At 49.0% G+C, this 22339-nt stretch overlaps 1 protein-coding gene across 1 annotated transcript; it reads right to left on the bottom strand.

The window, feature by feature from the left end:
- Nucleotides 1-7732: 7732 nt before the first annotated feature.
- Nucleotides 7733-8749, bottom strand: LOC115099627 (probable G-protein coupled receptor 148). Its single transcript, XM_029617359.1, has one exon. It carries the CDS (start codon nt 8747-8749, stop codon nt 7733-7735), a length of 1017 nt encoding a protein of 338 aa, XP_029473219.1.
- Nucleotides 8750-22339: the final 13590 nt, after the last annotated feature.

Here is a 22339-nt window from a genome sequence, read left to right as displayed (position 1 = left end):
GGCTAAGCACCAGACACCTCCGCTTGCGGCTTCCTTCGATGCGTCTGGCTCCGAAGTACATTGGCCCGTTCACTATCAAGGAGAGGATAGGGGCAGTTTCCTATCGCCTCCGTCTCCCGGTCACGCTCCGGGTACACAATATCTTCCACATTTCCCTGTGGAAGCCATTGGTTCTCTCTCCCTTCCATAGGAAGACGCCTGCACCAGCCACTCCTGAGGCACAAGAAGATACTGTTTATCAGGTTAAGGAGGTACTGGATGTGCAGTTCCGCCTAAGACGTTGGGAGTACCTCCTCTCGTGGGAAGGTTATGGCCCCGAAGAAAATTCCTGGGAGCCTGCTGTCAACATCTTGGACAAGGACCTTCTCCACCAGTTTCACGTGGCTCATCCAGGTAAACCTAGGCCTCCAGGAAGGGGACATAGGAGGGGGGGTACTGTTACGGTCCCGGGCCATGCCCCGGGACCTCCACTCACCTCCCGGCCCGGGCCGGCCACAGGAGTCCCTCCACTTCGGCCCCAAAGGCCCGAAAGGCAGCCTACCATGGCGCTCTCCCTGCAAGGGAGACGCCGCCGATGATCTGCGGCCGGTCCTGCCCCCTAGGCATGCGCGCGCGCGCTGGGGCTTCAGTCTTAAAGGGGCCAGTGCGGGAAACTCAGGGACAGCCTCCCACTGACATCAGATGCTGCCGGGTTATTTAAACCCACCAGTCACTGACATGCCTCGCTTTGCAACGAGGTTCACTCAGTCCCTTGAGTTGCTAGTTGCTGCGTTGGATCTTGGATCATCTCTCCTACTTCTGGCTTCCGAACCGGTTTCATCCATTGACTTCGTCTTCGCTCCCGCTCCTGGATTTGGTTTGGACTTCTGACTTCTGGCTTCTGACCCGGCTCCGTCCACGATTCTGTTTCCAGCTTCCGCCCCTGGCTTTGACTTCAGACCTCTGACTTCGGGCTTCTGGCCCTGCTTCATTCCTGGACTACGACTTCTGTTCCCTCCGCCTCTTCAGGTATCCGGTTCTTGCTGGCCATGGGGGTTCTCCTAAGTCCCAGCAGCTCGGGCTCTCACGGGCTCCTCCCGGGGGAGCCGTGGGCTTTCGAGGGTGAAGACTCTCCCAGCCTCCTGGGTCCTACCGTCCTCATCGACCATCTCTTCAACTGCTTCCTGGATCCTTGGTCGCAGAGGGTCCCACCTAAGTCCAAGAGGTCCGAATCCCTATGGGCTCCTCCTGGGGAAACCTCTGACTTCCAATGGTAAAGTCTTCTCCAGAGTCTCTCGTCAGCGCTGCCTCCTGGCTGTGACACTCACTGTGGGTCCCCACAGTGCAACATCTGCAGTTTCAGCCGGCCCAAGGGTCCATGACCATAACACATATCCTTGGGTGAGTGAGCAATTGATAATGTTTGCTAGGGGAAGGGAGATTATGTTAGGGATGGTTAGTAGAGATTTCGTAGGGATATTATCGGAAGGGTGGGAGGAGAGCTTCATTTAATTAAGGAGGGATTCGATTTCTAAAGAGGAGGTGGTTTCGAAGGATTCGAGGGTGTGTTCGGGAGTGGTTATGAGATTTGTGGCGGTAGTATTGGGGTGTGGGGAGAGTGGAGTGAATCTTAGAAGGAGCTTGGAGATTTTGTCATGGAATAAGAGCTAATTCGTCGCATTTGCTTTTGGCTTCATTATCGGGGATGGGAGGGGGTGCTGTTTTTGTGAGCTCAGAGACTAATGAAAAGAGAGCTTTTGCATTGTATTGAAAATTATGGATTTTTTGAGCATAGAAGTCTTTTTTTGGTTTTAGTATGGATGTTCTATAGGTGTGGAGGGCTGATTTGTAGGCGGCAAGCAAGAGGGTGGAAGGGTTCTTGCGCCATTTCTTTTCCTTTGATCTAAGTTCCTCTTTGAGTTTTTTTAGTTCTACTGCATACCATGGTTTTTTTGTATTTCGGGTGGGGTTTAGTTCAAGGGACTTTAAGGGACAGATATTGTTCGCAATGTTGTTGGTTATGTTATTCCAAGAGGAGAGGGCTGAATCGGGGCTAGAAAGGTCTAGGTTATCTAAGTCCTCTGTGAGGGAGAGAATTAGGTGTTCTTTGTTGCCAGGTTTTCGAAAGAGTATTGTGTTTCTGGGTGTGGGGGGTGGGTTGGTGGTTATTTTTATGGTGAGGTTGGATTTTATGAGGGAGTGGTCAGACCAGGGTGCAGGAGGATGTGTCTGCTGTGATAAGGGATGTGTTAGTGAAAATTGAGTCCAGGGTGTGTCCTGCCTTGTGAGTGGGTGAGGTAATTATTTGATCAAAGCCCATGGCATTGATGGAAGAGAGAAAGGCTTCACAATTGGGGGATAGGGGGGGTGGCATCAACATGGAGGTTGAAATCCCCTAAGATAATGGTTGGGATGTCCAGGTCTAAGTTCTCAGCTAAGAATTTGATGAGGGGCGAGGGATTATTATCCAGAAGGCGGGAGGGGTATAGATAAGGCAAATTTGTAGTAAGGTAGATTTGAAGAGTCCAATTTTGATTTTTGGGGGTGTGTGTATGGACTGAGGGGTTAGTCCGAGATCCTTTTTGGAGGCCAGACGTAACCCACCGCGTCTTTTTTTGTGTCTAGGTAGCGAGACAATGTCGTATGTTTGTGTGGGAAGCTGGTTCAGTAGGACTAAGTCCGTGGGTTTGAACCACGTTTCTTTTACCGCACATATGTCAGGTTGGGTATCTAGAAGGAGATCGTTAAGGATATGGGTCTTTTATGTTAGGGATGAGTAAGAGTTGATGAGTAAGAGAGAAAGGGTGGTGAGGCCAAGGAATTGGGTGAGTGGGGAAATCATGATGGGCAGTAGTGATCTGGGGAGAGGGGGGGTTGTTTGTAGTGCTGTGGAGAGTGCTTGATGGTGGGAATAAGGAAAGTGGGCATGTCTGTTTGGTAGGAGATTATTGTTGAGAGGATGGAGCTCCAGAGAATTAGTTTTTGAGGAATAAATTTAGTGACTGGGTTTAGGTAGGTAAGGTGGGGGTGTAGAGAATAGGTTGTATTGAGAGAGCAAGGCATGGAGGTGGATAGAACTCGGACTGGAAAGTGGGAGGAGCTGGGAAGGGCAGAGGTTTTTGCGTGAAGTGATGGGTGTGGGCATTTGGTGGGGTGGAAGATTTGCAGGGAGACACAAGGGGAGACACAAAGGGGCGAACTAAGGGGCAAGCCCCTTTGGGTGCGCCCCTTCGGTGCGCGGCGCCTGAGGTCGGCGATTTTAAAAGGTCTTGGTGTGATGCAGTGACCTCACCCGGGGGGGTGGGCGCTCTGGCTGGGCTGTGTGACGTCCGGGTAAGTCGGCAGGCAGGTTGGCCTCGAGTTGTGCTAGCTCCTGATCCTGGCGGATCAGCGCCGGCCGCGCAAAGCTGAGCACTCAGTCGGAGGGTGGCAAGGTGAAAGGGTTGGGTGCGCCTGAGGCCGATGATTTAAAAAAATATTCCAAATGAAGTCTCACCAGGGGTCTATACTGTGGCAATATCACCTCCCTTTTTCTGTAGACCATTCCTCTCCCTATGCAGCCATTGTCTTATCCACCTATTTGTCAACCTTATTTATTTATATGCCATTCAATAACAAAAGTTCTAAGCAGCTCAAAAAAAGCATTCATAATAAAACACAATTCAGATTACAATAAAATAAACTAGACAAAACTTAACTAGTAACATCATTGATCACTTTCATAAAGAGTAAATCAACTTTAGACTTTCCTAACTGCAACCTTAAGATCATTAGATATGATCACCCCAGAATCCCATTCTTCCTTCATACTTAGAAGAATTTCACCCCCTATATTGTACCATTCCCTTGAGTTTTTGCAGTCCAAATGCATGACTCTACTTTTTAGCATTAAATCTTAGCTGCCAGGTCAAAGAGAAACCGCTTTCCGCTCAAGACTTGGCCTTTACAAGCATTGCTTTGTTTTCCTCCTAGTGTCCATCACTAGCACTGGCTTGGGCATGTGTCAGTGGGCGATTCCTTTTAGACTTGTGATAATCAAAAATAAGGAAACCTAAGAAACTCCATTACAAGTTTATCATTTAGCTAAAAGCAAATTAAACAAGAATTACTCATTTATCAAAAGTGTGGATGATTCTGTTGTTGGTTAAATAGTTCTTTACAGTGGACCCTCGAGTTACCACTGGCTTGACTTACAAATAACTTGGGTTACAAACAAAATTTTAGTTTTGAGTTACAACCAAAGTCTTGAGTTACAACCTGAATGCCAGCCAAGGCCATGTGCGTGCGGTTGCTTCTAATTGAGCATTTTTTTCCTGTCAATCGTGTTTTTTTGGGCTTGGTGGGTGGGACTTCTGCTCTGCTGTTGCAGTGATTGGCTGCTGCTGCTGCTGCTGCCGATGAGACCTGTCCATCTCAGACGCACCCAGAGCTGCAAATGTTCACAGGAGCACGTAGGCAGACCTGGCACGCCATTGCAGCAAGCAACAGCATCACTGGTTACCAAAGAAGCTTCTGTGCAGCAGCAGAAAGGGAGTGTAGCACTCAGCTGGCTACAGCAAGGTATCAGGAGGGGAGGAATGAGTATGCTGGGAGGGGGAAATGAGTATTTGGGGGCCAGAGATGTGCTCTGAGGGGGGGGGGGGGGGGGGGAGGGGGGAATCCTCCCCCTCCTCCCTTCCTGCAAGCCAAAGATGTCAACTTGAATGGTGAGTACAGTATGAAATTGTTGTTTCTAGAAGGCTATGCACATTTTTTGGTGAGTACACTAGGAAAATTATAGGTGTTTCTGGTAATTACACACATTATACAACCCTTTTTTATTATGAAAGCGTTAGGTAAGGGGTGCTTTGGGAGATTCAGAACGCATTATGGGGCAGATTTTAAAAGCCCTGCTCGCGTAAATCCGCCCGGATTTACACGAGCAGTGCCTTGCGCGCCGGCGCGCCTATTTTCCATAGGCCTGCTGGCGCGCGCAGAGCCCCGGGACTCGCGCAAGTCCCGGGGTTTTTTGTTGGGGGCGTGTCGGGGGCGGGGCCGAGCGACGCGGCGTTTCGGGGGCGGGACGCGGCGTTTCGGGGGCGGGCCCGGGGGCATGGTTTCGGCCCGGGGCGGTCCGGGGGCATGGCCGCGCCCTCCGGAACCGCCCCCGGGTCGCGTCTCGGCGCGCCAGCAGCCCACTGGTGCACGGGGATTTACTTCTCCCTCCGGGAGGCGTAAATCCCCGGACAAAGGTAGGGGGGGGTTTTAGATAGGGCCGGGGGGGTGGGTTAGGTAGAGGAAGGGAGGGGAAGGGGGGGGGGAGGGCGAAAGAGAGTTCCCTCCGAGGCCGCTCCGATTTCGGAGCGGCCTCGGAGGGGACGGAGGCAGACTGCGCGGCTCGGCGCACGCCGGCTGCCCAAAATCGGCAGCCTTGCGCGCGCCGATCCTGGATTTTAGCAGATACGCGCGGCTGGGCGTATCTGCTAAAATCCAGTGTACTTTTGTTTGCGCCTGGAGCGCAAACAAAAGTACGCGAACGCACCGTTTTTAAAAATCTACCCCTATGGGTATTTATTTATTTATTTATTTATTTAACACTTTTTTATACCGGCATTCGTAGGACACATCATGTCGGTTTACAAGTAACTGAGAAAGGAAATTACAATGAACGAGGAAAGAGGGCTAACTGGATAATATACAAAAGAAGAAAGTCAACGAGCAGAGTTACAACTTTTTTGCATTCATGTTAGGATTAGATATGCAAATGAACTTATAAACAATGTTAAGGAGGCATGTGCACTTAAGAACTTAGCATATGAAAATTATTTACAGTATAAAGGAGGCAAGTGCACGAATGTACAGTTAAATGCTGGTGCAGGGGGGGGTAGGGAGGGAGTGAAGAGGGAAAGGAGCGGGGGGGGGGGGGGTAGAGGGAAAAGGGGTACATTAGAGCAAGGGTACTTTCAGGGAGAGGTTGCTGGGGGGTGAAAGGGCGGGGTAATTTCCATTATTTCTTATGGAAAAAAATAGTCTTGACTTACAACCAGCTTGAGTTACAACCAGCCCTCTGGAACAAATTGACAGGTCAATACTGTAAAGTGCGGCCGTGGTTACCCTGCTTCTAACCCGCTTTCTACTCACAATTTGGCCGCGTTAGTCCAACCCGCAATTCACTAACCCTTTTAACCCATCCTTACCGCCTCTTTAAATCAACGGGAAACCCCTTCCGCCCACGGCATGTATATGAGATGTAAACGATCGGATTAACTATTCCCTCCCATATAGTAACGCGTGCCCCAATTATCGCTTTTTAAACCTGCAGTTTTGCCGCGCGTTTAACCTGCTAACTTACCACCTACCCTTACCCCTGCATTAGAGGCAGGGGTAAGGGTAGGTGGCAAACTTTCCCCCAGCCCTCGCTCACCTGCCCTGGCCGGTGAGCGAAAAAGGGGCAGCCCAGTCCTCTCTACCCTCCTCCCGAAGCAACGAAAATGAAAAAGGAGAAAAGCGACATGTGACGTGTAACTTACTTTTCTTGCAGCCCTCCTCCGGAGACGCACCATGGCTCCCAAGCCTCCCGGGGGCTGCACCCTGCCTCCCGGGGACAGCCGGCGGCGAAAGACAGCACGGGCCCTCTGACACGATCGCTCCAGCTGCGGCCACTTCTCCTGCGTGCATTCAGCCTGTGCGTGCAATTTGGCCGCTCAAGGCGTGATGTCACTATGTTTGGCGTCACGGCATGTGACGTCGGCGTTCGCTGATGCACTGCCTTGAGTGCCGGCGACTGCCTTGAGTGCCGGCGAAGGTGAATGAATGCAATTTGGGCGCTCAAGGCAGTGCATCAGCGAACACAGACATCACACACCGTGACGCCAAACATAGTGACGTCACGCCTTGAGCGGCCAAATTGCACGCACAGGCTGAATGCACGCAGGAGAAGTGGCCGCAGCTGGAGCGATCGTGTCAGAGGGCCTGTGCAGGCATCCATCTTCGCCAGCGGGGCCACTTTCGCCGCCGGCTGCCCCCGGGAGGCAGGGGGCAGTCCCCAGGAGGCAGGGGAGCCGTGGTGCATATCCGGAGGAGGGCTGCAAGAAAAGTAAGTTACACTTTACATGTCGCTTTCTCCTTTTTTGCTTTCGTTGCTTCGGGAGGAGGGTAGAGAGGACTGGGCTGCCCCTTTTTCGCTCACCGGCCAGCTTTTGTTGCTTCGGGAAGAGGGTAGAGAGGACTGGCAATCCCGAGCGTAGGATAACCGTCCACTTCCTGGTACCTGTCATTTCAAATGTCATTTGAAATGACAGGTACCAGCGCACCCAGGTTACTGTATAGGCGCTGTATAGTGCTCTATACAGTAAAATGGACTGCGCGGGGCCTAACCCTTCTGGACGCTTCTTGGACGCGGCTTGCATTTGCAAGCTATTTAAATACAGTATCGAGCGGTAGGTGAGCCGGACTGTGTGTGCGGCAAACGCGGGTGCACCCGGCACTAACGCAGCTCTTCCTACCACTCCTTACTGTATCGGCCCGTGAGTTCATAAGTCAAGGGTCCATTGTATTTTGAAAATCACACAACAGTCAAATTAAATATTTATATGGAAATATTTTGCAAGGCACATAAAGTTTTTTTTCTGGCAAAAGTTAAAAACATTTTGCAAAGTAAAATAATAATTACTGCCAAAACACCTGTAATTTTCCAAATTGTTATGCACTGTGGGTTCAAAATTCTTAGAACACAGTCCTAAGTTTCAGGTTCGGCATCACATGGGCCTAAGTGTTAACCTTGTGAATTAAGAGAAATATCATTTACTCTTCCTCCAGACAGGAAACTTCTGAGACTCTGTGATATTTCTCGATATCTAATGCCGTATAGGAGAGGAGAGAGTACTCGTGGCAATAGCATTAGCATGCTTGTGTTGGTGGCAGAGAGCCAGATTCTGTCTTGTAATCCCATCATGCAGTTCTTAAACAGGATAATCTCCATTGCAAAGACTACCCCTGGGACCATGTAGAGCACAAGTAACATGGAATGAATAAGCAACGTTACCCTAGCTCTGGAACATCGACATGCCCAGATTCCTGATTGTTTGGTCATGCGATATAACTTTATGTAAAAATAAGTTATCATGGATGAGCATATTGCCAGGAGACACAAGACAAAGACATACACTCCCGTCACTAAATCACTGTTGTCGGTATCAGGTCCAAAATACAGCATGAGGCAAACATTTTGCTTTTCCAAGGGGTTCTGATCCTTCATCTCACTTAACAAAAACACCAGCAGGGGGAACATAGCTGCCATAAGCCAAATTATAACCAATATCTTCTTTGTTCTTGAAGATGATAAAAGCCAATGATAATGAAGAGGAAAACTGACAGCTACATATGTGTCTATTACTAAAGCTGTGAAGGTCAGACCACAGCTGCAGTAGGCTGTGAAGGTAAAGCCAATCATTGTGAAGCAAAGAAATCTATAGAGCATCCAACGGGTGACATTGCAGACAGAGATGAAAGTGTTAAACAGGAGGAAGATTAGATCGGCAAGCAGCACATTAGCAAGCAGCAAATATCTAGTCTCTCTCCTGAGATTCTCCTTTAGTAAGATGGTTATTAATATTAGGGGGTTTAGGAGCAGAGTGGCAGCACTGCAAAGAACTGATGGGACCAGAAACATCTTCAGCACATGGAGAGACTGCTGTGACCATTCGAGATCCAGATTGCAGGTCCCATTGTCTGTACTTCCATCAGTACCACAGGTATCATTGCATGCAGTGCTGCTTTCCCAAGGGGACATGGAACAGTTTGAGCAATCTAGTAATCTCATGGCTGCAGTAAACCAGCAGACTGTGAAGTCCCGATGATGGTTAAAAAATAAATTATGTTAGTTAACCTTATGTTCTTCATTAAAGATCCTCAAAAAGCCTCTTAGTTTCGATTAGTCTTAAATATGAAGGCATCCAGGTCCAAATGTCAGAGGTACCTAGACATCAGAAGTTTCTTAGTGCCAGAGATTCCTGAGCATAAGAGGTTACCTTGTTTCCAATGGCTCCCAGTTTCAGAAGAATCCTTTTGACAGAAGTCTTCTAGTGTTAGAGGGTCAATATTGGACCCCTTTCTCGTCGTTTAGTTCTGTGCCTGATTCCTGTTTTGCACATCTGTAGAGGCTAAAATGCTTTTTAAACTGGATGTTTTAATCTGCAAGTCAAATAGTAAAATATTAGATATTGTCACTGAACCTTAACACAACATGGGGAGAGCAATTTGAAAAAGCCATTTAAGCAGATAAATCCTAATGTACCCAGGTAAAAGAGCTGTCTGAAAATCATGACCAGAGCCGGTTCTAGTCTAACTGGTGCCCTGTGTTAAAACTTTAATTGGTGCTCCTCTTCTCCCTCTTCAGTGGTGGCAGTTTGGCACAGTGCGCCCTCCTTCAGTAGTGTCAGTGGCTCCAGCACAACATCCCTCTTTCTCTCCTACCTATTTCTCCTTCTGCTCCCCCCCCCCCCCCCCAATACCTTTACCCAGCACCATTATCCCTCCAACCCCCTGTCTTTTTCTCTATCTATATGATGTGGAAGGGTATGGGGGGAGTGGGCCAGCATAGTGGTGCCCCTTCACACAAGGTGCCCTTTGCAACTGCACAGGTTGCACACCCTAAAAGCCAGGGCACCTGCATGCAAATCTCTCTCATGCATATTCATTAGGGATAACTCGTGCATGTGCACATTGGTCACACCAAAACAGACAAATGTCACCCATACACACAAAATGCCTTTTATGTATAGGGGAGGATTTTATTTAATATCACATAGAACATAGTGGTATTTATTCATGATTTATTTATTTACATACATTTGACATTCTGCCTTTTTCCAAAGTCGGTCTCGAGGTGGATTACAACAAATTTAAGTGAACAGAGGCATTTGCACATCTTACAATCAGAATCAGAAGTTGCAATTAGAGTGGGATTGGGAAACAGTATAGGGAGATATGTGTTGCGCTTGGAGGTTGACCCTTGTCCTGGAGCAGTGGAGAATGGCTCCCTGGTAGGGATCAGGAAGCACCTGCTCCCAGGGGACGGAGCACAGGAAGAGACAGAGGCTAGGATGAAGTTCACCACTGGAAGCCCGCGGTCCACCCGGGTGTAGCCCATAGGGTCCTGGGCTGCTTGGACTTAGGTGGGCCTCGCAGGGTCTCCCGGAGAGGTAGTAGACAGGTGTGCCCACGAGCAGCAAGGGAGCGCAGTTGGTCACTAGGCTGTAGGTCTGGAGAAACAGGAAAGGCCAGTACAGCAAAGGCAATGACAAGGCAAGGGACAAAGCCAGAATCAGGAGACGTGGTCAATGGCAGCTGGGGTCAGAATCCAAGGATCAGTTCGAAGAGTAGTCAACGAAGCAGGGGTCAGGTTCCAGAGGTCAGATGAGGTCACCAGGCAGGCAGAGGTCAGGATCCAGGCAGCGAACAGAATGGTCAAGGAGCAGGCTGAGGTCAGTACCAGAGAGACAGTCCGAGGGTACTACCTGGGGAGACAGGACGGACAGACACAGGAACAGAAGGACGCTGGAACAAGACTGTGAACGTGGAGGCAAACTAGTACACTTACAGTGCCGACCCGATTGCCAAGGCAAGGAAGTGCAGGCAGGGACTTCCTTATATTGTACGTTCAATCAGGGCGCACCGCAGAGCTAGGATCCACCCCTGGCCCTATAAGAGGCCGGGCATTCTGCGCACACGTAGGGGCGTGGCCAACGCCACTGATGACGCCGAAATCCGGCGTGAGACCTGGTGCACAGTGGAAGGCCCAGCGACTGCCGCTGTGGGACGCCAAGGCCTGGAGGAGCTTGAGGTTGCCACTGGGGAAGCTGACCCGTGACCTGCAGAAGAGCTAGCGAGGTGAGCAGGCACGGACGGGGCGCTCAACAATATCCCCCCTTCTAGGCCTCCCTCTACGCAGTCGTGGCTTTTCAGGATAGGTCCTGTGGAAAGTCCTGAGGAGCTCTTTATCAAGAATGTTCTGGGATGGTTCCCATGAGTTCTCCTCGGCCCCATAACTCTCTCAGGCTAAGAGGTATTCCCATCTGCCTCGATACCGATGGACGTCGAGGACCTCTCTTACCTAGAGTGATGAATCTGGTTCGGTAGAGATCTGTGGAGGTGAAGGATCTCTACGAGAGGGCCAGGAGAGGACCAAAGGCTTCAAAAGGGAGACATGGAATGTGTTGTGGATGCCCATGGCACGAGGTAGCTGCAGTTGATAAGACACTGCTCCCACTCTTCGAAGTACTGGAAACGGGCCGATGTACTTGGGAGCCAGGCGATGAGAAGGGAGTCAAAACCTTATGTGTCGGGTGCTTCACCACACCTTCTGACCAGGATGGAAGAGTGGAACGGGACGTCTATGGGCATCAGAAGTGCGCTTGGAGCGCTCAGCAGCCTGGGTAAGGCGTTCTTTGACTTGATTCCACACCTGGCGAATGGTGTGGGCCATGAATTGCGTGGCTGGAGAAGGAACAGTCAGAGGAACTGGAAGTGGCAACCGAGGCTGTCATCTGAATAACACGGAAAACGGAGATACATCGGTGGCAGCAGCGATATGAGTATTATGTGACAGCTCAGCCCAGGGCAACAGATCAGACTAGTTGTCCTGCTGGTCATTCATGTAGGAGCAAAGGAATGTTTTCAAGGTCCAGTTGGTCCTTTCAGCTTGACCACTGACTTGTGGGAGATAGGCCAACGTGAAATTCTAGGCAATATTAAACTTTTTGCATAGAAAGCGCCAGTACCTGGCGGCAAACTGTGGTCCTCGGTCGGATATGATTTCCTTTGGGAGTCCATGAAGACAGAAAATGTGTTTCAGGAACAACTTGGCTAATTCTGGGGCTGATGGGAGGCCTGGCAGGGGAATGAAATGACCCATTTTCGAACAATGGTCGATGATGACCCAGGTTACGGTATTGTTCTGGGACAGAGGCAGGTCTGTGATGAAGTCCGTTGAGATGCTGGACCATGGCTCGGTAGGTGCTGGAAGTGGTTGGGAGTAGACCCCAAGGCCTTCTAGTAGGTGGCTTCTGTTGGGCACAGACAGGACATGAATCTACATAGTTATGAGAGTCTTGCACCATGTTGGGCCACCAGTAATATCTCCGCAACATCTCTAGGGTCCTGGAACAACCCGGGTGTCCTGCCAACTTGGAATCATGGGCCCATTTCAGAACTCGTTCACGTAATCTTCATGAAACGATGGTTTTCCCAACTGGAACTGTAGTGGTCACGGTAAGGGATACACAGGCAGGATCTATGATGTGTCTGGGAACATCAGTGACATCCTCTGGTTCGAAGGATCTCGATAGTGCATCAGCACAGAGGTTCTTGGAAGCTGGGCAATAACGTAGGATGAGATTGAAGCGTTCAAAGAAGAGCACCCATCGGGCTTGTCTAGGATTCAAGAGTTGAGCTTCTTTAAGGTGCTCAAGATTCTTATGGTTGGTGAAAATGGTAAATTTATGTTGCGCCCCTTTCAACCAGGAGCGCCAACTTGATGGCTAGAAGTTCTCGGTCACCAACGGTGTAGTGCTGCTCTGTAGGAAAGAACTTGTGTGAGTAAAAGGAACAAGGTATCAATTTACTCTTTGGAGAAAACTGACTTAAGACGGCTCCTACTCCAATTGCAGAGGCGTCGACTTCGTCGACAAATGGGCAAGACGCTGAATGCTGAATGCTGGATGCTGAAGCCAAGGGCCAGAGCAGAATGCTTCTTTTAGCATCTGAAAGGCGGCTTGTGCTTTGGGAGTCCACACACGAGTGTTAGCCCCTTTTTTGGTCATGGCGGTGAGCGGAGCAGCTAGGGTAGAATAATTGGCAATAGGGATGTGAATCGTTTTTTGACAATTTAAAACAATCGTCAGATATATTTTAAATCGTCAAAAATCATTAGAGCCGCGATACAATAGTAATTCCCCCGATTTATCATCAAAAAATTGTAAATCGGGGGAGGGCGGGAAAACCGGCACACCAAAACAACCCTAAAACCCACCCCGACCCTTTAAAACAAATCCCCCACCTTCCCGAACCCCCCCAAAATGTTTTAAATTACCTGGGGTCCAGTGGGGGGGTCCCGGCGCGATCTCCCGCTCTCGGGCCATGGCTGCGTTAATAGAAATGGCGCCGATGGCCCTTTGCCCTTACCATATGACAGGGCAAAGGTAACGCCGGCGCCATTTTGGTTCCTGTCACCCGACGTCACGAGTGCAGGAGATCGCTCCCGGACCCCCGCTGGACCCCCAGGGACTTTTGGCCAGCTTGGGGGGGCCTCCTGACCCCCACAAGACTTGCCAAAAGTCCAGCGGGGGTCCGGGAGCGACCTCCTGCACTCGGGCCGTATTGCCAATATTCAAAATGGCGCCGGCGCTACCTTTGCCCTCACTATGTCATACAACCGTAGCGCCGGCGCCATTTTGAATATTGGCAATACGGCCCGAGTGCAGGAGGTCGCTCCCGGACCCCCGCTGGACTTTTGGCAAGTCTTGTGGGGGTCAGGAGGCCCCCCCAAGCTGGCCAAAAGTCCCTGGGGGTCCAGCGGGGGTCCGGGAGCGATCTCCTGCACTCGTGACGTCGGGTGACAGGAACCAAAATGGCGCCGGCGTTACCTTTGCCCTGTCATATGGTAAGGGCAAAGGGCCACCGGCGCCATTTCTATTAACGCAGCCATGGCCCGAGAGCGGGAGATCGCGCCGGGACCCCCCCACTGGACCCCAGGTAATTTAAAACATTTTGGGGGGGTTCGGGAAGGTGGGGGATTTGTTTTAAAGGGTCGGGGTGGGTTTTAGGGTTGTTTTGGTGTGCCGGTTTTCCCACCCTCCCCCGATTTACGATTTTTTTAACAAAAAAAACCATGACGATCAGATTTCCCTCCCCCCCCAGCCAAAATCGATCGTTAAGACGATCGATCACACGATTCACATCCCTAATTGGCAATGAAGCTTCTGTAATAATTAGTAAAGCCAAGGAAACATTGTAAGGCCGGTAGGCCTACTGGCTGGGGCCAGTTTCGGATCCCCTGGACTTAATCTGGATCCATGGAAAAACCTCGATCAGATATGATGTACCCTAGGAAGGGTAAGCGACTTCGTTTGAAGAGGCACTTTTCTAACTTGGCATAAAGATGGTTTTCTCTTAGACATTGGAGGATGATCCGAACATGATCTTGATGGGATTCAAGGTCTTTGGAAAAGATCAAGATGTCGTCAAGATATACGACTACGAATGAGTACAAGAGGTCTCAGAGGATTTCGTTCATAAGGCATTGAAATACCGCTGGGGCATTGCATAGCCCAAAGGGCATCACAGTATATTCATAGTGACCATCCCTCATGTTGAATGCGGTTTTCCAGATATCTTCAGGTTGGATCCGTACCAGATTGTATGCACCCCTCAGATCCAACTTGGTGAAGATCCGTGCCCCTTGAAGGCAGTCAAACAGCTCACTGATAAGGGGCAGGGGATACCGGTCTTTGCCGGTTATGGCGTTGAGCCCTCTGTAGTCAATACAAGGGCGTAAACTGCCGTCCTTTTTCTTGACAAGGAAAAAGCCCGCTCCAGCAGGAGAATCAGAGGGACGAATGAAACCTTTTTCTAAGTTCTCTTTGATAGACATGGCTAAGGTTTCTGGATGAGACAATGGATAAGTTCTGCCCTTGGGAGGTATCGTGCTGGCAGAAGTTCTATGGAGCAATTCAATTGCGTAGTGGAGGCAAAGTGTCCACCTTCTGCTTCGAGAAGACTCTTTGAACTCGGCATACTGGGTAGGCAAACCAGATAGGGTGGTAGAATTCAAGACAGAGACAGCTGGAGATACTTGAGGTAGACATGTCTCCTGGCATTTGGAACCCCACTGCACCAACTGCAGGGAATGCCAATCGAACTGGGGTTCATGGACCTGGAGCCAGGGCAGCCCCAGGATGACTGGATGTGTGAAATGTTTTAACACATAGAAGGACATCTCCTCCTCGTGGAGAGTGCCCATGGTAAGATGGACAGCCACTGTTCGATGGGTGATGAGCCCTGGAAGATGTTCTCCTTGAATGGAGATGATGCAGAGGCTCACATCTAATGGCTGGAGAGGAATGTTCAGAAGCTTGACTATGTCATCCATGATGAAGTTGCCACTTGCTCCTGTATCGACAAGAGCAGTGGTAGCGAAGGAGTGGGCCTCGATGCCCAGAGAGACTGGAAGCAGGAGTTGGGGGCCGGTGACAGTAGTGCCTAAGCTCGAGACCCCTGTCAGGCTCAGGTGTTGCAGTTTTCTGGACGGACCGGACAGGACTGCCGAAGATGTCCGGAAGCACCACAGTAAAGGCAAAGATTCTCCTTCCTCCGACGGAGACGTTCGGTCGGAGACAGTTGACTACAGTTCACCTCCATGGATTCCACCACGGGAGGAGGTCGTAGTGATGAGTCTTGGCTGGAGGACTCTGGACACGCGTGGGACGTGGTGGAGGAGAGCGGGAAGCCTTTACTTCTAGGCGCCTTTGCCGGAGTCGATGGTCGATCTTCCTGGTGAGGGAAATCAGGTCCTCTAGAGACGTGGGAGTCTCGCGGATGGAGAGTTCATCTTTGAGAGCGCTGGAGAGTCCATCTAGGAAGATGGCTTGCAGACAATCTTCTTGCCACCCGAGCTCAGTAACCAGGGTCCTGAATTCCATCGTATACTCAGAGAGGGTCCGTGACCCTTGACGGAGGTAGAGCAGATTATGGCTGGCTACAGCCTGGCGGCCTGGGTCTCCGAAGGTCTGCTTGAAGAGAGCAACAAACTCGGAAAGCATGGGATCAGAGCGTTCCCATAATGGAGAGGCTCATGCAAGAGCCTTCCCTTTTAGGTGGGAAAGGATGAAGGTCACTTTAGTGGTTTCCTTCAGGAACAAGAAGGGTTGCAGTGCAAATTGCATGAAGCACTGATTTAGGAATCCACGACAGGAGCGTGGGTCCTCGTTTTATCAAGGAGGTGCAGGGAGCACCAACAATGCTTTGGGTAGCATAGAGGCCGATAGGCCCTGGGATTGGCCAGAGCTGTATCTCGCAGCAGGGAACGAAGCTCTTCCACCGAAGAGGCTAGCAATTCCAAAGCCCTGCGATGTTCTTGGACTGTGGCAGCCAAACCCAGTAGGGCCCTGGAGGCGGGAGACTCCTCCAAGTTCATGGCCTTGGCAACCTGTTGCGCTTGGAGGTGGACCCTTGTCCTGGAGCAGTGGAGAATGGCTCCCTGGTAGGGACCAGGAAGCACCTGCTCCTGGGGGTGGAACACAGGAGGAGACAGAGGCTAGGATGAGCTTCACCACTGGAAGCCTACGGTCTCCCCGGGTGGAGCCCATAGGGACCTGGGCCACTCGGACTTAGGTGGGCCTCGCAGGGTCTCCCGGAAAGGTAGTAGAGAGGCATGCACATGAGCAGCAAGGGAGCGCGGTCGGTCACTAGGCTGTAGGTCTGGAGAAACAAGGAAGGCCAGTACAGCGTAGGCGATGGCAAGGGACAAAGCCAGAATCAGGAGACGTGGGCAATGGCAGCCGGGGTCAGAATCCGAGGATCAGTCTGAGGAGTAGTCAACGAAGCAGGGGTCAAGTTCCAGAGGTCAGACGAGGTCACAAGGCAGGCAGAAGTCAGGATCCAGGCAGCGAACAGAATGGTCAAGGAGCAGGCCGAGGTCAGTACCAGAGACACAGTCCAAGGGTACTACCTGGGGAGAGAGGACGGCCAGACGCTGGAACAGTAGGACGCTGGAACAAGACTGTGAACGCAGAGGCAAACTAGTACACTTACAGTGCCAACTCGATTGCCAAGGCAAGGAAGTGCAGGCAGAGACTTCTTATATCGTACATTCAATCAGGGCACGCCGCGGAGCTAGGACCTGCTCCTGGCCCTAAAAGAGGCTGGGTGGTCCGCGTGTGCCAGTAGGGGCGAAGCCAACGCCACTGATGACACCGAAATCCGACATGAGGCCTGGTGCGCAGTGGAAGGCCCGGCAACTGCCGCTGTGGGACGCCGAGGCCTGGAGGAGCTCGCGGCTGCCGCTAGGGAGGCCAACCCATGACCTGCAGAGGAGCTAGCGAGGTGAGCAGGCCCATGCGCGGGCCATGTGCGAATGGGGCGCGCAACAATATGGACCTTTTGGCCTACCCCGCTGCCCTCACCTATTGGGTCACTACAGACCCTACTTGATCTCCATTACATAGAAACATAGAAGATGTCACTAAAAATGACTATTTGATCCACCCAGGTTGAACCGGTCTTAATCAAGCCGTAGTTTTTCCCCTCCTTCCACTCTGAAAAGTCCCTTTGGAGTGAATTTTCAAAGTTTATTAGCTGGCTAGATCGATGGCTTTAACAATTCACTGTGGTTGAAGGGCTAAATTCTGGGTGAGCCGTGGGGGGGAGGGGGGTGGTTAGGTCTGGGTTAGAAAGTTAGGAGGCTAGCGCTGATTTTCAGTGCTAGCCACCTAACTTGGCTAGCTAAATCTAGGGACTGCCATAGCAGACCTAAATTTAGTCGGCCAGATCCTCCCTCCTGCCCAACTAAAGTTAAAAGATGAGTAGAGGGTTTACAACCCCTCCCTCCTCCGCAGTATCCCTCTCACCCGATCCACAAAGCTGAATGCAGTGACAGCAGTACCCGCTTCCCCTCCCCCCCCATGATCCTTACTTACTCTCACCCAAATTTAAAAGTGTGGTGGGGAGGGGCCAATGGCCCTCCAAGTTGAAGGCCAATGTGTAACAGGGGGCCAACATTTCCCCCATGATCTTAACTCCCTTCCATCTTCACACCCTTCTTTAAAAAAAATACCTCAGCACCAAGTCCTTTCCCTCTCAAAAGGCCCGTTACAACCTTTCCAAGCTGGGAGGAAGATACCGGTTTACTTCTTCCTGGCTTGGCGTCTAGCAATGTTCTGCATGCGTTGTCTTTAGTGCAATGCTAGATGCCAAGCAGGGAGGAACCAAGCCTGTAACCTTCTGTTTTGGCTTGGGGAGGCTTTAGGGTGCCTTCCTTTTGGAGGGGGTGAATGATGGTGGCATATGCTTTAATAAGGAATCAAGTGGGGGGATCACAGGGGGCGATCTGTTAGCCCCCTCACCACACTTTTGCCTTCAAGTAGGAGGGATAGAGGATCAAGTGAAGGACTGATGTTCCCCTGCCACACTTTTACCTTCAGACAGGAGGGATAAAAGATTGCTGAGTGGGTTAGCCCCTCCCTTCACAACACTTCTGCTTTCATTTGTTCGGGTGGATCATTTGGGGGGCAGGGGCGCAGGTCATTGTTCCCTTCTCCCCTGCTTAATCTTTATTTTGGGAGGGTGGATCAAGGTGGGAGGGCAACAGCTCACAATTTAACTTTGATTGGGGCAGTAGGGAGAGGAATTAGTTGTCTAGAACAGATTTTTAATGCTAGCCAGTGAAGCTTAGGAGGCCGTGATTGAGCATCCTAAATCTAGCCAGCTAAACTCCTGGTGCCCATCATCCTCTTGTAACACTCTCAGCAAAAAAGTATTTTTTCAGGTTCCTTTGGAACTTCCCTTCCTCCAGCTTCATGTGATGACCCTTCTTTATTGAAGCCTACTAGTGTTAAGGCTTCATTACCTCTCTCCGTGTGTCGGGGGTTGGGTCGGGCTGCCTTGGGGCTTGCGGCGTTTCGGTCCCGAGTTCAGCCTGATCGGGACCGACGTCGCAGGCCTTGCCCGTGCACGGTGTGCGCGCACGCGTCGGTGACATCATCAGACGCGTGCGCGTGCTGATTCTTGATGGGACTTTTTTCGTCCCTGTGCCATGTTTGGTGTGCGCGCGCGTCGGTGGCGTCGTCGCGCGTGTGTTCGCATGCCAAGGGGGGTTTGGTGGTGATTGGTGCAGGGAGTCAGCGCGGGACGGAGAGCATTCCTCAGCTGTTAAATTTAACAGCTGAGGAATATAAACAGCGTCGCTGTAGCGTTCTGGTTGCCTTGGCAACAATCAACATCGGAGACAGGCTAGTATTCAATGTGCTCTTGTCTATTGCCTTTGTTATTTTAGTTAGTTATTTTAATTCAAGTTATTTGTTATTTCTGAATGCTTAAATGTTTTTGCTACTTATTACTTCTTTAATTACTGGACTGTGTATTTGAATACACTTCTGTTCTGAAGCTAGCATGTATCTGTGACTACAGACTTCAGTCTGATCCTGAATATACTTTTGTTCTGAAATTAATATTTTTCTGTGACAACTACAGATTTCAGTCAGATTCCTGGTTTGTTTTTTAATCTTTTTATCTTGTCTGACTGTTCTGATTAAACCTCGTATTGTAGTGAAATTAAAGTCATTTTTATTGAACTGTTTCCTGTTCTTCAAACCGCCCATCATCTGATCATTTCATATTGATTAGTTGAACTAAGGATCCACTAAATACTTTACAACAGATTGCCAAGGCCATGGATCCGGCGGAGATATCTGGCTTACAAGCTATTCCTGGTATGGCTCAGCGCATACAACAACAACAGCATTGCTTGGATCTTCTAGCTGCTACAGTGGAGCGGCTAACTAATCTTCAGAATTCTTCTTCCTCTGAGACTGCTACTACTTCAGCTGCGAGTTTAGTTCATGGACCTGTGACTCCAATACAACACCAATTTGGGAACGTGGTGACCCAATTCTTGGAGATTTACAACAATTTATTAAAGTTTTTAAACAAGTTTTTGATGAACCCGCTCGACAATCCACTGCTGCTACAGAAATTTTAAATTTACGACAGGGTTCATGCTCATTAGTGGATTATGTAGTTGAATTTCGTACTCTAGCTTCAGAACTTGGTTGGCGAGAGGATAGCCTATGAAGTATTTATTTAGAAGGGTTATCATCTAGAGTCAAAGATGAATTAGCAGCTCGAGATCTTCCAGAGAATTTGGAAGAGTTAATAGATCTTACTGGACGTATCAATTGTTGAATTCAACAGAGAGTTAGAGAGACTAGATCATTTTGGAGACCAGTGACTTTAGCACCATCTTTCTCTCGTCCTCTAGCTCCACCTTCTGAAGTTTCAAATATTTGAGTAGAGGAACCGATGCAAATTGGACATACTCCACTTACATCCAAGGAGAGAAGACGTCGCCGTTCTTTGGGATTATGTTTATACTGTGGAGGGAAGGGTCATAAGCTTGCCCAATGTATAAAATTACCGGGAAACTCCCAAGTCTAGGAATCTCCGGGGAGCTGATCCTAGGCTGTTCTACTTCTGCTCCCCTATTTACTGTACCTGTGACTTTGGAGTATGCTGGGGTGTCTTTTTCAACATCAGCTTTTGTTGATTCAGGTTCTGGAGGAAATTTTATTCTGGCAGATGTTATTAAAAAGTTACAATTACCTACTCAACTTAATACACCCTTTTGCGAATTTCATCGATTCATGGAACTCAACTTCCTGGTATCATTGAGAGAAAAACTGTTCCCTTAAAGTTACGTACTGGAGTATTACACAAAGAAGAGATTTCTTTCTATATTTTAAATAAGTCTATTCATCCTATAGTATTAGGATTACCATGGTTACAAAAACACTTTCCACTCATTTCGTGGGATGGATTACAAATAACAGCTTGGGGAAAAAATTGTTTCAGCACTTGTTTACAAAAAATACCTAAATCTATTATTCATATACCAGATTGCATTAATTCAAACTTTCCATTATCTTCAACTTACTGGACATTACCTTTACAGTACATCGACTATTCTGATGTTTTTTCAAAAGAAAAAGCTGATTTACTGCCAGAACATAGAATATTTGATTGTGCGATAGATCTTCTACCTGGTGCTATTCCTCCACGAGGTAGAGTGTACCCCTTATCTTTACCAGAGACTCAAGCAATGTCAAAATACATCCAAGAAAATTTAGACAAAGGCTTTATCCGTCCTTCAACTTATAGAAACATAGAAATGACGGCAGAAGAAGATCAAACGGCCCATCCAGTCTGCCCAGCAAGGCACTTCACCTTGACAACTTCAACTTCACTTGACAACTTCAACTTCAACTTCACCTGCAGGAGCGGGATTTTTCTTTGTTGCTAAGAAAGATGGAACTCTTAGGCCATGCATAGATTATCGTGGACTAAATGCTATTACACGAAGAGATCGTTATCCTTTATCTTTGATTCTAGAATTATTGAACCGATTGCAAGGAGCTAAAATATTTACTAAACTTGATTTAAGAGGTACTTATAATTTAGTAAGAATAAAGCCAGGAGACGAGTGGAAAGCCGCATTTAATACCCGTGATGGCCATTATGAATATTTAGTTATGCCTTTTGGTTTATGTAATGCTCCAGCCGTTTTTCAAAATCTTATGAATTAAATATTCAGGGATATGCTAAATTCTTCCGTTATAGTTTATTTTGATGACGTCCTCATATATTCAAAAGATATCAATTCTCATCGTCAACAAGTTTGACAGGTGTTACAGAGACTTAGAGAAAATCATTTATTTGCTAAGTTGGAAAAATGCCTTTTTGAACAGGAGTCTTTACCATTTTTGGGCTATATAGTTTCTGTCACAGGATTTCATATGGATCCTGAAAAGGTTTCAGCCATTCGTGATTGGCCACAACCAGTAAGAATTAAAGCATTACAACGCTTTTTGGGATTTGCTAATTTTTACCGGAATTTTATTCCTAATTATTCCAGAAAAGTTGCTCCACTTACAGCGTTAACTAAAAAAGGAGCAAATGCAAAGGAATGGCCTCCAGAAGCTATAAAAGCTTTTTAAGAGTTAAAGCAAGCCTTTTTGATCGATAGTTGTTTGTATCATCCAGATCCATGTAGACCATTTATTGTGGAAGTCGATGCTTCTGATACAGCAGTAGGAGCTGTTCTTAGTCAAATTTCAGATAAAGGAGTACTATTACCTTGCTCATATTTCTCACCAAAATTTTCTTCCGCAGAAAGAAATTATGGAATTGGGGATAAGGAGTTGTTAGCAATTAAAATGGCTTTTGAAGAGTGGCGTCAGTGGCTGGAAGGAGCCCAACATCCAGTGGTGGTTTACACTGATCATAAGAATTTAGAATATTTAAGTAAAGCACAACGTTTAAATCCAAGACAAGCTCGTTGGTCTCTATTTTTCAATCGTTTCAATTTTTCTTGAAGATACAGACCGGCTTCAAAAAATATTCATGCAGATGCTCTTTCATGAATCAATGAGGTTGAGGATACCGTCATACAACCTCAATATACCACGCGGTCTCTCCTCCGAACGCCGGACCTGCTCGCGGCCCGTGTGCCCGCCCCCTACTGACCTCATCACCTTGCTGATTGGAGGAACCCCTGCACAGGTCAGCCTACCTGCTGAAAAGCAGGCGCCGCCGCACCCAAAGCCCTTTCTCC

This window comes from Rhinatrema bivittatum, chromosome 9, assembly GCF_901001135.1.
Source record: "Rhinatrema bivittatum chromosome 9, aRhiBiv1.1, whole genome shotgun sequence".
In the NCBI taxonomy this organism is placed as follows: Eukaryota; Metazoa; Chordata; class Amphibia; order Gymnophiona; family Rhinatrematidae; genus Rhinatrema; species Rhinatrema bivittatum.
This window is presented reverse-complemented; position numbering and strand designations above follow the sequence as displayed.

Coding starts and splice junctions, on each gene's coding strand:
- LOC115099627 (XM_029617359.1), bottom strand. CDS start 8,749: ATGTCCCCTTGGGAAAGCAGCACTGCATGCAATGATACCTGTGGTACT.